This window comes from Acartia tonsa, chromosome 3 (assembly GCF_053477335.1).
Source record: "Acartia tonsa isolate MP-2025a chromosome 3, ASM5347733v1, whole genome shotgun sequence".
In the NCBI taxonomy this organism is placed as follows: Eukaryota; Metazoa; Arthropoda; class Copepoda; order Calanoida; family Acartiidae; genus Acartia; species Acartia tonsa.
The window spans coordinates 21,432,158-21,448,051 of NC_137262.1; the positions used below are offsets into that span (position 1 = coordinate 21,432,158).

General features: G+C 32.8%; 1 protein-coding gene across 1 annotated transcript in view; it reads left to right on the top strand.

Moving 5' to 3' along the window:
• Nucleotides 1–15,894, top strand: part of LOC145313630 (uncharacterized) — a 61,319-nt gene that overhangs the window by 27,109 nt on the left and 18,316 nt on the right. The window contains exons 7-10 of the mRNA XM_080153116.1: nucleotides 781–863; nucleotides 9,128–9,170; nucleotides 14,231–14,296; nucleotides 14,388–14,474. Coding sequence (XP_080009242.1) covers nucleotides 781–863; nucleotides 9,128–9,170; nucleotides 14,231–14,296; nucleotides 14,388–14,474 — 279 coding nt within the window. The remainder of the gene's footprint in view (nucleotides 1–780; nucleotides 864–9,127; nucleotides 9,171–14,230; nucleotides 14,297–14,387; nucleotides 14,475–15,894) is intronic.

The following is a 15,894-nucleotide window of genomic DNA, read 5'->3' on the forward strand; positions in this document are numbered from 1 at the left end:
TTCCAAGCATCCAGCATGTAATTTACTTTGACTGTCATCACACAACGTACAGGAAAAAGAATTTGTGACTTTTTCTACCTAAAATATATATTTATTTCAACAAATGCTCTTTAAATCCTCTTGTCTGTATTCTTATTTATGATTTTTTGTGCTTTGCTACTTATAGATGTTGTCATCCTTGTTGTCATACAATAAAGAAATATTTAAAATCAGTATTACATATTACAGGAATTTTTGGTAAATTATTTTCAAAATGAGTGTTTTTATCTCCCTCCCCCCACCTAATTTGGGTATGGGGTTATTCATCCTTTCTGCTGAGATTTTATAACATCCCCTTCCACCCATAAAAATGTTTTGTAGTGGGGGGGGGGGGAAGGAAGGTATTTCTGTACTTTTTTTTTCAAAGATGCTTTCTAGCTCCCATCCCTTCAGTCATTGCAGGGTGGGGAGAAGGGATGGGGGTGAAGAGATGGGGGGAAGAGATGGGTGATAGAAATGGGAAATAGGGTTGGGGGAAGGGATGGGGAAGAAGGTATAAGGACTAGAAGGCCCATAATAAAATAATCCCACCCCTTTAAACGCCCTTATTTAAAATTAGTATATATAATCAAAATGCCCCCCCTAAATCAAAGTGCCCCCTGGTAAATTATTTTCAATGATTTAGGGGGTAGGGGGGAAAATTTTACAAAATCTTCAAAATGCCACTCCCCTAAAAAAAGTGCTTCGCACGCCACTGAGTCTTCTTTTTCTTTTACTTAAATAATACGAATATGTTTATAGAAAAAGAAATCTGAGAGTGAAAGATTGGAGCTTGCACTAAAAGCTCTGGGAAACAGAAGAAAAGTTATCAACACAGCTTTAAAGTAAGTTTTTTTATAAACAAATATTTATATATTTACTTAATTTGTTGACAGTAAAAAGGTTTCTATGTCTTTCTATCCTTCGCGCGCACTTGTTTTTCAGCGATATTTTGTTAAAAGTTCAAACATTGCAAGGAGTTGATATTTTTAATATTTAAAATGACTGTCCGTCTGTCCATTAGACAATTAAGATAATCATGATTTTCTAGGCTCCTATACAAAATATGCAGATATAATTCCTATCAATATTTCCACCATTATTGGGCATAAATAACTCTAAAATAGCCTTGGCGATCGGACAGCTTATAAGCAGCTTTTATATTTTCACACATTTACTAATTTTTTAACTGTTTTTGGTCTGATTATAAATTTTATGCAGTATTAAAATTGTGGTATCAAAATTTAATTTCTCGTCGTTCTAAGGGATTTTTTGCCTTGTAAGAAAGAAAATTTTTGTTTCGTCTTAGTTAGAAAAATATGCGCTAATGCCCTCATCTTTACCTTATCGTTTCTAAAAACTTTGATATTATTTGAAGAAATCAAATAAACTAAAATTTACAGACGTTTTAAAGTTATTTTCACTGTAGAAAATCATTTTGATAAAAAAAAAATCCTTCTATTTTTTAAAATAATTATTTGCAGATTAAAGTGAAATTTCAACAGTGTAATCTGTTTTCGTAATATATGCGTGCATTGGAAAAAATGAAAAAATTAACATTGTCTGGACAAGAGTTAAACCATGATTTGTTCTTTAAATTTTAAATCATTATTTTTTTTTAATTTGTCCTGATATTTTGGACAAAGTTTGGATAACCATAAAGAAAAGTTATTTGGCGCTAACACACAAAATATCCTCGTTAGCACTAACAACCCCCCTCTACCCTTATTTCAAATAAGGGGGAGAGGAGGGTGGTAGTTAATAATTTATTTTTCATTTCTTTATGTCATTTTAGATTTGGTTATGTTTACTTAGTAGTTCTGTAGGGTTAGGAAACAGCAAATATTGGCCTTGCAGGATTAGGAGTTGAACATATAAAAAAATTAAATGTATTAAAAAAATAATGGAAGTGGGTTTAGTTTAGACTTTTAACTTAATATTTTGAAATTTTTTTAATTTCAAAATTCACTAGGCAAACTTTTATTTTCAGAAATTCAATTGTTTTAAGCTGACTTGCTACATGGATAAAATACCTTTGTATAATATGGATAAAATGTGGTGTACGTACATTCGATTCTAAACAATGATTGTGATTGTTTATTTACAGTGTTTTTATTAGTCTAATTAAAGGATTGATTGTCTTTAATTTTTTTTGATTATATTAATTTAATATTATTAGCGTTCCCAATATCCTTTAAACCCGTGTATTGTAGGTTATAAAGATATTAGAGTAAACACTAGAGAGGAAAGAGGGTTAAATAACTGTTTCTCCCCATCGAACTGTCCTTGTCAATTTTGTCATTGAAAATCAACCAATGGTGTGGTGTGTATTAATAGAGCCAAGTAGCAGGAAATAATTTGGTAAAAGGCGAATAAGGTCATTAAAAAAGGAAAGGAGGTAGTTATCTGTATATTCATCTATACTATAGATCTGTTATAAAGATAATTATCATTGTGTAATTTGTATCATTGAGTTCCGTGTGAAATAACGTCCAAAATGCAACATAAAGCAGATATTATAAATACATGGACGTTAAAAAATATATAAATACGGTTCCACGCCAAACGTAGGAGTCTTAAACGTAGGAGTGGAAAAACATCGGAGTGGACAAACGCAGGAGTTCCAAACGTCGGAGTGGACAAACGCAGGAGTCCCAAACGTCGGAGTGGACAAACGCAGGATTTTTGGGTCAAACGTCGGAGTGGACAAACACAGGAGTCCCAAACTTTTTTTTTCAATTTTGATTTTTTTTTCAATTTTGAATTTTTTCTTCAATTTTGAGTTTTTTTTCAATTTTGATTTTTTTCAATTTTGAATTTTTTCTTCAATTTTGAAGTTTTTTTCAATTTTGAATTTTTTTTATACAACCCGCCCCCCCTCGTTCTCGTTATTTTTCTTAGTTAGGTTAGGTTATAGGTCAGGGAGCCGTGCACTGCGGCTAGAGGGCCGAGCGCTGCGGCCATGGTCATTATTTTGTAGACAGGGGTATAAAAAAATTTAAAAATTTTCATTGCATTAAAATAGCGGACACTCCTAGGTTTTACTTAAGCAATGTCCACTCCGACGTTTGTTCCACTCCTACGTTTGTCTACTCCGACGTTTGGAACTCCTACTTTTGGGACTCCTGCGTTTGTCCACATCGACGTTTGGGACTCCTACGTTTAGAGTAGGACCATAAATACACTAAAAAGATACAAGTTATTTGTATTTTTTGCCTTTGCAATTATATAATATATAAAATTTATTTCAAGGATTTTATATGGTTTTAATGCGCACATTAAATTTATAAAAATAGAGATAACCTAGAGACATACTGTCTAAATCAGACATTAGGAAAATAGAAAAGTAATATTGGTTGAGACTTTTTACATATTATGGTACGTATGAGCATAATTTATGAGCATAAGTTAAAGTCTGTTAATTTTTATATGTTAGATCCTAATTTTACATGTATCTGGCAATAAGTCTGCCAAAAAATACTAACAAAACAGACCTCTTTCGACCTAAGATACTGAAACAGTTTCCTTACACTTCCAAGGAAGTCATTTTGAAATATCTTTCTATTTCATGGAAAACTAATGAAAACACAAAAAATATGCAAATTTAGGTAATAATCTAAATCTTATTTTAGGGATAATGATCTTGAAGATGGTGGTAGTGATGATCCAGATGGTATCAAAGTACATGGTCATTATGACAACTTATCAATTAAATCTTATGTTGTGATTTTTGTATTTTTATCATTCTCCAATCAAGAGAAATCCAAAAATATACAATCATGATATTTTAATTCTTCAATTCATGAAATCAATACTGTAGTTTATTAAAAGATGGTTTATATATTTTTTGTTATACCTTTTTACTGGAGACTGCTATAAATGCAATAGATAAGTTGTCATATAATACTCATGTACATTGATACAATCTGAATCAGTTAGACAATTTTAAAACTTAAAGAACCATTCTTCAAGCCATATTTTTAGTAAAACTAGAGTTTTTTGCTTACTTATCTAGACAGATGGACAGGGGTACAGGCATACAAATGACAGAATACAAATGTTGTAGGTTCCTAGAATAATTAGGCTTGGTTAGACGATTTAAAAAAAGAAAGAACAATTCTTCAGGGACGTCCACCCATTCCCCTTCCCCCCCCCCCATATGAAATTTACCCCTACTTTAGGGGTGCCGTATGCACCTTCAACCATTTAGGAGGGGTTATTCCCCCCCCCCCCCAAAAAAAAAAATAATCCCTAAATAATTCCAATTTCAGAATTTTTTACCACTGCCCAAAATCAAAAGACTATATAGTTCTGCCATATTAAAACAGTTCTGAATCATGATAAAAATACATAGTTTGTAATGGCCTTTTTATTAAACAAAGCACAGGGTTGACTAAACAATGTCTAATCAAAAGAGTAAAATTTTCCCAAATGTTTCAATCAAAATTCATTGTCTATCTTCCATAAAATAGATAAATCAACTCAATCAAACATTTCAGTAAATATCAAAATCTTTTTTTCTAGGGACAATTTATTTTGACAGGTTGACAGGGTGGTGGTACCCTCCCCAAAACTAGTTAAAAACCTTACCAGGACCTATTTGCAGCTACACTTTAAAGGAGAATCATACTACTAAATATTTAATAGTATTTCATTATTAGTTTGGTAGTTTTTTACATTACTAGCGGGAAATTTTTTTGGGGGGGAGGGTTGCCCCTTCTATTTTTATATTTACTTTAATTTTTTTTGGGGGAGAGTAATTTTTTTCTAGGGGCGATTTCTCTTCGGAGGTTGGTGGTACCCTCACCCAAAATAGTTATAAACCTTCTCAGACAAACAGACAGGATTAAATTATGAGCGAGCTATCACTTACCCCGGAACTCAATTGACCAGTAATAGGGCATTTAAAATCCCTCCCCCTCATTTTAAAGGTTCAAGGTTAAAAATTGGGGTTTTAACAATCTGAAAAGCGTTCATATGTGATGTGTTTGTGCCAAAATAATCATATATGTTGGAAAAAATATCTTGAGTTTAAAATAAAAAATTGTTAAAATATTCAAATATGTTGAATTTAAAAAAAGAAATTAAAATATGATTTTTTTATCATTTAGGAGTTATTTAGCTGTCTTATGTGACTCCCTCCCTCACCTTATAAAATGTGTCTCTCATAATTATTCTCATAATAAAATATCCCTGCTACCTTTCACCACAAAGAAACCCTCAAATTTCCAAATGTGTCATCTCTCCCCCCCCCCCTCATGGCCATAAATACATCATGCTTGGTGTTCATACATTACAATTTAAAAAAATAGAAAATGATCATAGAGAGTCATGTGAAAAACGAGTCTAAAATATCTTAAAATATATAATACTGTTATTCTTCTGATGTTTGATTTAACAATATTGTAGGGTTCCCAATAGAATTTAAATACTAAAAGCTAGAAGTAATGTTATTACTTTAAATATTTCATTTCTTATTCAAATTCTGTGGAAAATATAATTGAAATGGGCATAACCAATTAACTCTAAGTCTAAACTATGATGCCTATTAATTTTTTCTCTGCTGTAATGAATTGGCACTAATTTTAATACAATGAGCATTAGTAATATGATTAGGACTGCATACAGGTCAGCTAATTAATAGGCTAGCAAATATTCATCTACCATTGTTATAAATAATCATGAAACTAAATTAATTTAAAGTAATTAAATTATTTTTTTTTCAGTAAGAATAAAACATCAAAAAAGATTTTTTCAAGTTTTACAAAATAGCTTGGACGCCCTTGCAATTCTTCGATCAATACTGTATCTATATCCAAAGTTAAAGTTAGTGTGGATCAGTGTGTAACAAACAGACAAATGTAACAAACAGACATACAGATAAACTTTTTGTAGACCATCATTTTAGATGTCCCAAGGGTCATACAAATTACAAGAAAGCATTAAAAAAATTGAATTGGTAAAAGTGGTGAAAAGTTCGTTTTTACATAAGTACTTTGAACTGAAATAAAGTAAAAACTAGATTTTTGGGAAGTTCTCTAAGTTGGAAACTTTGTTTATAGGTAGCAAAGTTTTTGTAATTTGTTGTTGTTATTGAAATGATTTATTCATTTTACAGAAAAAAATCATACATATTACAAGAAGAAAATATGAACTAAACAAATATGACTTCATCCATAAGTAGCGAAGCTCAAAAATTGTGAATGGATATTGTGAAAACATTTACCTTTAAAATTACGAAAACTTAAAAATCTAGGAATCGATCTAGCACCGTAATTATTAGACAAATCTTAATGAAACTTGATGGAAATATATCAATCTCTGATAATTTCAGCCGTCAATCCTGAACAGTAATCGAGAAAATCACAAAAACCTAAAAATCCAGGAATCGATCTAGCATCCCAATAAATAGACAAATCTTAATAAGACTTAGTAAGAACATGTAGAATGTATAATTAATTATTCCCTGAGGATTTCAGCCCTCTATCTTGAAAAGTAGATGAGAAAATCATAAAAACTTGAAAATCTAGGAATCGATCTAGCACCCCAAATAATAGACAGGTGGTCAAAACAATGTATAGATGAGATGTACATATTTCATAAGAATCTTATCTAAAAATTTCAGCTGTCTATATTGAATAAGATCCGAGAAAATCACGTTTCCCCTTTCCGTGTCTGACGGACGTACATTTGGAATTAAAGAGTAGCTTCGCTACTAAAAAATGTATAAATTAGATATATGTTAGAATGTTAAGGGTTAGCAGTTATACGTATTAAATATTAATCAGGGGCGTCCAAGCTTTTTTTTTTGGGGGGGGTAAAAAATTTTAGGGGGGGGGGGTAATTCGTGTTTTGGGGGGGTAAAATGGCGCGTGAAGCGCGCCAAAATTTTTTTTTACCCCCCCCAAAATTTTTACCCTGGGGGTAAAATTTGATTGGGGGGGGTAATTACCCCCCCTAAAGTCTGTTGGGGGGGTAAATACTCCCCCCAAATCTGTTGGGGGGGGTAATTACCCCCCCCAAACTAATTTACCCCGGGGGTAAAATTTTTGGGGGGGTAATTTAATTATGTAAAAAAAGCACCTACCTAATCTATTAAGTTAATAAGTACTATCCTATAACATAAAGTAGTAAGTAAGGTTTATTTGACTATAGCTTCAGATTTCATTACTTTTAATACTGAGTTCTCCTTTTTAGGAAAGCTTCACATAGATCCCATGATGGTTCCACACTATTATAGGTCAATCCTTTGAGTGGTTTTAGGCTATTTTTCTCCTCCCTTTTTACCCTTTAGAAAACACGAGTTCTTAGATGCTAAGGGCGCCACTACTATCTATAATACAAAGTAGCTTGATGTCTGTCCGTCTGTCCGTCTGACCGTCTGTCCGTCTGTCTGTCTGTCTGTCCGTCCGTCCCTTAAGATCTCGGTAACCACAGAACCGATCGGATTCTACTCTTCAGGGAATATACCTACTGGTCCTGTGGTGGTTTTAGGCTATTTTCTTAGGGGTTGGGACACCCCCAACCCCCCCAAAAATAAAAAATAAAACCACCCCCAAAATTTTTTTTTTATATTTTTTGTAAAATCTCAGTAACTACTGATCAAATTGGGCTCTACCCTTCTGGGAATATACCTACTGGTCCTCTGGTGGTTTTAAGCTATTTTCTTAGGGGATGGGACACCCCAACCCCCCAAAAATGAAAAAATCCCCACTTTCAAAATTTTTTCTTTTTTAAAATTTTTGTAAACAAAAACCAGTAATTGGGGTGGGGGAACCCAAATGCAACATGGGGCGAAGCCCCCATGAATCACCCCCCCCCAAAAAAAAAATTTAAATATTTTTTTTTTTAATTTTAATTTTTGTGTATGCAAACAACCTAGGTTTAATTTTTACGAATTGAAATTTTTGTGTATACGGCAAACAACCTGGGTTTAATTTGTACAAATTAAAATGTTTGTGCATAAAACGCACAACCTGGGTTTAATTTGTACAAATTAAAATTTTTGTGCATAAAACGCACAACCTGGGTTTAATTTTACCACAGAGTAATTAAACAAAGAATAATTTTTTTGAATATTTCTATTTAGGAGGGTTGACTTTCCATTACTTCATAGGGCGAAGCCCCTAGAGGCTAGGGGCGAAGCCGCTAGTTCAAATATATAGTAGTATCTCATTCTTTAGAACATAAAAATACAATAATTAACTCACTATCCAATGAACCAATATGATTATACTTTAAAGTGAAGCGTCTTATAGGTCCTGGTAAGTTTTATAACTAGTTTTGAGACACCCTGACATCCTCCTAAAAGAAATCGCCTATAGAAATTCTTTTTCATTATTTAATGAAATATTTAATTTAGTTCGGTATCTATTTTATGGAATCTTCAGTGCTTTACAATTACATCATAGATCCCCCCCCCAAAAAAAATTTTCAGTAAAATTTTTTTTTTAAGAACATTCAATTGGGGGGGGGGGGAAATACCCCCCCCCAAAAAAAAAAATTTTTAAAGAACATTTATTTTAGGGGGGGGGGTAATTACCCCCCCTAAAATCGTTTGGGGGGGTAAATACCCCCCCCCCAAAATCGTTGGGGGTGCCTACGGCACCCCCATGGTAGGGGTAATTTTTTTTTGGGGGGGATATTGTTCAAAAAATTTTGGGGGTGCCAGTTGGCCCATTACCCCCCCCCCCTTGGACGCCTATGATATTAATAACTAACATGATAAACTAACTGCACAATTAAAGTAATAATCTTTCATTTGGTTTGACGATTAAGTTTCAGTTTGTTAAAAAATGAGGAAAGAGTGAAATTAGGATATTTAGTGTAATTTGACCTAAAATATTAAATTGCCATATCTTGAAACAAGGAATGGTTAGTATTTTTGTTCTTAACTGCTGCTAACCCTCACTAGGTCCTATTTTAACACCTAAATGTCCGAATGCATGGGACAATTTTTTAAATCTAAAGTTAATAATTAAAGAGAGATGTGATAAATTACAATCTAGTAAGCGATGAGATTTGTAAAAAATAAAAATATAATCATTAATTTAATTTATTATAACTTTTTTTCTTTTTGAGGTTTGAATACTTTGATTTTCTATTTTAGACAACAAAGAGAAATTGCTGAGGAAAAAAGACGACTTGCAAAGGTTGGTACATGCACCTCACAGAATTTTCGAAGGTGCTTTGACTTTTGTGTCAGAACCTAAATTTGGACATAGTGCATTTCATTACCCTAGGTTAGGTAACTTGATTTCACTTTTCAATAAAATCTAAAATGCAGCCGTTTTTGCAGGAGGCACCATTTTTAGTAAGAATTTTAGAGAAAATTTAAACAGTTTTTACTTAAACTCTACTTCTATTTACAACTGAAGAAAAAATCCTTTAGGGTATGTACAGAATCATTGTTGTTACTTAATCTTACCAAAAAAAAGAAATTAAAAACTAACCCGATTTTTCATTTTGTTCAATATGGGTAAAATAAAAATCTTATTACCTCCGAAGGGCTAAAATCAAAATTTCAAAGCTCTAAAAGGTTGTTCATCAAAAATAAATAGCAGTTTATACGGACTTTTTGCGGCGTTGCTACAAAAGACCTACCCCTACAAAAGACCTACTCGTCGGTTCTACAAAAGACCAACGCCTACAAAAGACCTACTCTACAAAAGACCAACGCCTACAAAAGACCTACTCTACAAAAAATCGTAATGCTAGAAGGTCATGGCCGCAGAGCTCGGCCCCCTGGCCTGCCTAGCCGCGGGCGCTCGGCCCCCTTGCCTATAACCTAACCTAACTTATATGTAATAATGTATGAATGTTTATCGTACATTAACTTAATTATATTTTAGAATTTCGTTGATTTACAAAAAGTGGTTGAAGGATTTTTTTCAAATTTTAATATTTTTTTTTACAATATTTAGGTAAGGTTAGGTTAGGTTATAGGCAAGGGGGCCGAGCGCCCGCGGCTAGGCAGGCCAGGGGGCCGAGCGCTGAGGCTATGTATTGATTATGTATTACTTTATTAATAAACTAGCGGCTACGCCCCTAGAGGCCTCTAGTGGCACTTAAAATGTTGTTGTTTGTTAAAGTTAATTTTTTATGTACGATACCACCTTATTTGACGTTGAAGTCTCCTCTAAATTTGAATTTTTTTTTGATTTTTTTGTCATTTCTCTTGGGAGGGTGGTGGTACCCTTCCCCAAAATAGTTATAAACCTTCCCGGGACTTATGAGAAGCTACCCTGTTAAGGAGAACCCGATCGGTTCAGCGGTTAGCGAGATCCTTCGGTACAGACACACAGACAGAGACACAGACATCCTGTTACTTTAGTATAAGGATTTGATGTTTATTTAACAATATATATTCGTAGGTCTTTTGTAGAGTAGGTCTTATGTAGGGGTAGGTCTTTTGTAGATTAGGTCTTATGTAGGGGTAGGTCTTTTGTAGAGTAGACCTTTTGTAGGGGTAGGTCTTTTGTAGAGTAGGTCTTTTGTAGCAACGCCCTTTTTGCATCCAACTTCTCATTTAACAGGACAAAAAAATCTATTTTTCAGTTTTGACATAAAAAAGCATTTGATAAAAAAAATTTTTAAGTGCTAAAAAGTAATACAGATTATTCAGTCTTTACCTCTGACATTAAAATAATGTAAAAAAAATCAATTTATTATAGCAGCCAATTATAATAAATTTTCTTACAGAAATTTTATCAGAGCATTGCTGATAAACCAAAGACTTATAAGATAACATACTAAATGCTTCTAGATGCTAGTGGCGCATCCCCTAGTTTTATATAATAGGATTAAAACAACATTTTTTCTGTCCGACTTAATCCCAAATAAATATAATTTAGAAATAGTCATAACTTTAATAATAGATGTAGTATATACGTGGATATTATGACACGGGGAAATTGTCGTCAATTTAGCTTGCTATCCTGGAACCCATGTATTGGTCAGTTTGTTCATCCAGATGGAGGGGAGGAGGTAAATTTGGTAGAGGTGGAAGTGTTATTATAGCCCACTACATGTTTCACCTTATTAGAGAACATGAAAATCCAAGTGATAATATAGCTAAGCTAAGCTACTCTATAATTCCAATCTCCGTTCATCTTTTTATATTTTCTAAAACTTGTTTACTATAGCAATGATAATACGTGTATATATTAGGGTGGGTCGATTTTGGACATTTTTTTTCTGAGGCCAAAGCGGGGATCTGCACTAGGGTGGGTTCATATCGGAATTAGACAAAGCGGGGATATGCAACAGATAAAATTAACCTTAAAAACATTTCTGACCGAAAAAGAATTTTAAAAAATTGAGTTTTAGAACACGACCACTTAAAAATATAATTCATTACTTATTAGTATGCAAAGACGACATTCAAAATTTTTTTTGAATCAGAACTATGGCTTAATGGTGCTCCCTGGAAAGGCCTTGAGGAGCTGAATCAGGAACTTTTGTCCGTTTCAAAATATCTCGTTCCTAGCCTTAGAAATCACTAAAAAACCAAAATTTTTTAAGGTTTATTGAGAATTGTCCAATTTGTAGAGGTTTTTTAGATTTTCTCAGGCTAGGAACGAGATTTTTGGAAACGGACAAAAGTTCCTGACTCAGCTCCTCAAGGCATTTCCAGGGAGCACCATGAAGCCATAGTTCTGATTCAATAAATTTTTGACTCCCATTTACAAATAGCTATACAATTGAATGTCTGGTCGTCAGCGGTTTTAAGACTTAGGATAAATTTTAAATCACCCAGAGGTGTATTATATCTATATAAATTGAGTGCAGACTATATATATATTAACAAGGGAAAATTTGTTACCAATTTAGCTAGCTAATATGGACCTCATTTATTTTAGTTTGTTCATCCAGGGAGTTGATTGGGGTATTTTAACTTAAGCCGGCTGTGAGAATCACTTTATTAGAGTAAATGAAAATCTGGTGCAACATCCAAGTAATAGTATTATCAATTTATATAGCATTAAGAACATTGGAACATGGTAGTGACAGGTACGAATCTTGGACTAAACAAATTTCATGACTAAAGATAAAATAAAGACCTACTGCTGCTCAAAAACAAGAGCAACCCGTAAACATGCTCATTTTGGAAAAAGAGTAGGTTACAATGTGGTCTGCAATATTTTGAACCATAAGCGTGCAGAAGGGGATGTATACAACCCCATAAAACAACATTTTATGAAGAACTTCATTTCCCTTTTTTCACCCCTGAAGAGAGCTAGAAAGAGTCAGAGAAGGAGAGAGACAGATAAACAAAGAGAGAGAGGAAGATTGATTTAGAGAGATTGAGAGAGAGGGAGCATAAGAGAGCGTGAGTTAGAAAGACAATTTTACCTACAAAATAGACATGAAAAATCAATCTTATCTTATAATATACATTCAGTACTAGGGTTTTTTGTTTGTAGCCAAAGTTCTTGGAAATTGCTGGTCCAATTTGGTTGCACTTTTGTTTTGGTGTGTTTTTAGGCTATTTTCAAGATCAACATCGCCCTAAAGTCAAAGGGTGGTACAACTCATGGATCTAAAAGGGATAAGACAAAGGCCTATAAATTGATGTATATCCCTAATAATGAAACAGAAAACTACCTTATATGTTTCTTAAAATTAGTGGTTGAAACGTTTAAACACTCAACTTAATAAACTAACCAATTAAAAAAGTCCCCAAAGTTGTTTAACCAGCGAATAAGAAACATAATTGTAAAACTTTGAGGACTAGTGCAATAAACATTATTATCTCTCACTCTGGAAACAGCTAGTCACTTGAAGCTACTGTATAATTTGAAATGTCCGTTTGAAAACATGATTTTCTCATAAAATTCATTTTTTTAAAGGAGCATTTAGTATGTTATCTAATAAGACCTTGGTTTATCAGTAATGCTCTGATAAGAATTTCTGTAATAAATAATAAATTGATGTTTTTTACATCTATTTAAATGTCAGAGGTACAGACTGAATAGTCTGTATTACTTTTTAGCACTTTAAAAAAATTATTATTTTTATTATTTTTATCAAATGCTTTTTTTATGTCAAAATTGAAAAATAGATTCTTTGGTTGTTTTCTCTGTTAAATGAAAAGATGGATGCAAAAAAGTCCTTATAAACTGCTATTTATTTTCGATGAACAACATTTTAGAGCTTTAAAATTTTGATTTTAGCCCTATGGAAGTGTCCATATCGAACAAAATGAAAAATCGGCAATTATGGGTTAGTTTTAAAATTTTTTTTGGATAAGATTAAGAAACAACAATGCTTCTGTATGTACCCAAAAGGATTTTTTCTTCAGTTGAAAATAGAAGTAGAAATTAAGTAAAAAATGTTTAATTTTCCTCTAAAATTCTTACTATAAATGGTGCCTCTTGCAAAAACGGCTGCTTTTTAGATTTTATTGAAAAGTGAAATCAAGTTACCTAACCTAGGGTAATGAAATGCACTATGTCCCAATTCAGGTTCTGACACAAAAGCCAAATCAATTTCGAACGTATTGTGACCTGTAATTTATACATACAGGGTGTTTTTATTTAATAGGAAAAAAGTATTGCTTTATTTAACCCACTTACAATTAACAAAAGTTAAAGATTATATAATTTTTTTAAGTGGGGTGTTTTATATCAGAAAAAAACATCTAATTGTTTTTACAAACTATGTCTTAAAACCGGTTTTTCAAAGTGCCTTTTTTTGAAGATTAATGGATTACAAACTATTCAGGTGTTAAAAAAACGTGTTCATTTTTAAAAAGCCGCGCAATTTGAATTTTAAAAATTTACACATTTTTGCACACCCTTTTAATTGGTCATGGTCCATTAATCTAAAAAAATTAAACTTGTTTTTAAGACATGATATGTTAAAAAGCACTAAATGTTTTTTTCTGATATAAAATTTAAAAATGATTAAAAAAGCAACACTGTTGTCCTGTAAAAAAACACACCCTGTATTTTAGATTTTTTATGTATTTTTAAATTTGAATAAACATATAAAACAACCAAATTGGGTTACATGGCTGAATTAAATTGATCTTAATTTCTTTTATATGTTAATTTGTAATTATAGCTGAAAACTTGAAACTGTCCTTTTTTTCTAAAATAAGTTGCAAGTTCATTCTCATACGGTTATTTCAGACCTATTATTTGGTTCCTAATTTTTGTTTTAGATTTTAAACTTTAAAAAAATATTAAACGATTTGTATAAATTTTAGCAAGAAATCGAAAGACAGAAAGAAATTATGGCAGAGAAGGAAAGAGTTATTCATGATATATTACAGGTTTTAGTATTTTTTGAACTAAATAAATATTATTTTTTTAAATTATAAATGTGGTACTGGTTATCCATAATATTTATGATAAAAATTACAGAGGAATAAGGAAGAGAACAGAAATAATGGTGTAAAACTTGAGCAGCAGAGACTACAAGCTAATATTAAAAGTGAACTTCAGAAACAGGTAAAATCAAATAAGATCAAGTAAAAGATATTCATCAAGGATGACAACATACATAGTTGCCAAACAAAGAAAAATAAATCAATTTAAATAAATCAAATATTTTGAAAACACAACTAACGTTTGAATGTTGTTGATGTAAATGCTATTGAAACTAGAGATTTCAAAATGGAATTTCTTATAAAAGCCATAAAATACGGGGAATGGTCCCTTTCGTGGCAACGCCCTTAAGGGGCGATTCGTTGTATTTTTAAAATTGCTTTTTATAGGTTATTTAAAAGGACTCTCCACAGAAAAATCAACTTTGGATTTTTGAAAATCTAACCTGAAATTATTATTCTCTGTTAAATTTTAGGCATTTTTTGTTTTTGTGGCATCGCGATCGAAGCCCTTTGAAAATTTTGTCCGCCGCCTATTTGTACTGTCGCTATAACAATATATACTTCACTTTCCTCCACTCAATATATGTTCGCCGCTAAAGAACATTTGCTCCATTGCAACCGGCCGCTCTACGATTTATTCTCTTCCTTGACTGGACAATCCTGCCGCCTCCATTTAGTGTTCGCCTCCGCCAAATATAACCATCTTTTGCCGCAGTTGCCGCATTCATCGCCCTTCTCCGCCGCTACTCCGCTATACATTGCATATGTAGCTATACACAACACCCCCAGCCTCCATTTAATTTCTGAACAAGGGAGAGGGGAGCATGTATTAAAAAGCGACGTACAGCGGAGTAGCGGCGGAGAAGGGCGATGAATGCGACAACGGCGGCAAAAATAGAAGCTAAAAATCACTAAAGCAGCACAAATTAAATGGCGGGAGGATTCACTTAAAGGAGGTAAAAAATGTCAAAGGGCTTCGATCGCGATGCCACAAAAACAAAAAATGCCTAAAATTGAACAGAGAATAATAATTTCAGGTTAGATTTTCAAAAATCCAAAGTTGATTTTTCTGTGGAGAGTCCTTTTAAGGTTAGGTTATATTGGGTTAGGTGATTGCCCCACAGGGTTAGGTAATTGGCCCCGCAGGGTTAGAGCCCCCCGCAGGAGCTAAAAATAGGAGAAAACCTACTGTGAAAAATACGAAGAATCGCCCCTTAAGGTGCGTTGCCACAAAAGAGACTATTCTCAGTATACGTTTTCTAGACAGGAATCAAATTATCTTTGTTTACTACTAAGTAAATAACTTTTTCTTCCTAAAAATGAAATATTTTTGATAGCCTTACTTACCGACTGAAAGGCCAATAGAAGAATAGACTAGCAGGATATAAGGGGAAATTCGGTATAGATATTAGAGATATAGGAATAGATATAGATTTTAATAAAGTTCACACTTTTTATCAGCAATTAAAGGTAATCAGGGAGACGTATTTTTAATCCTTCGTCTAACCTTTTTCCTTAATCCATGAAGAAAAGAATACAAT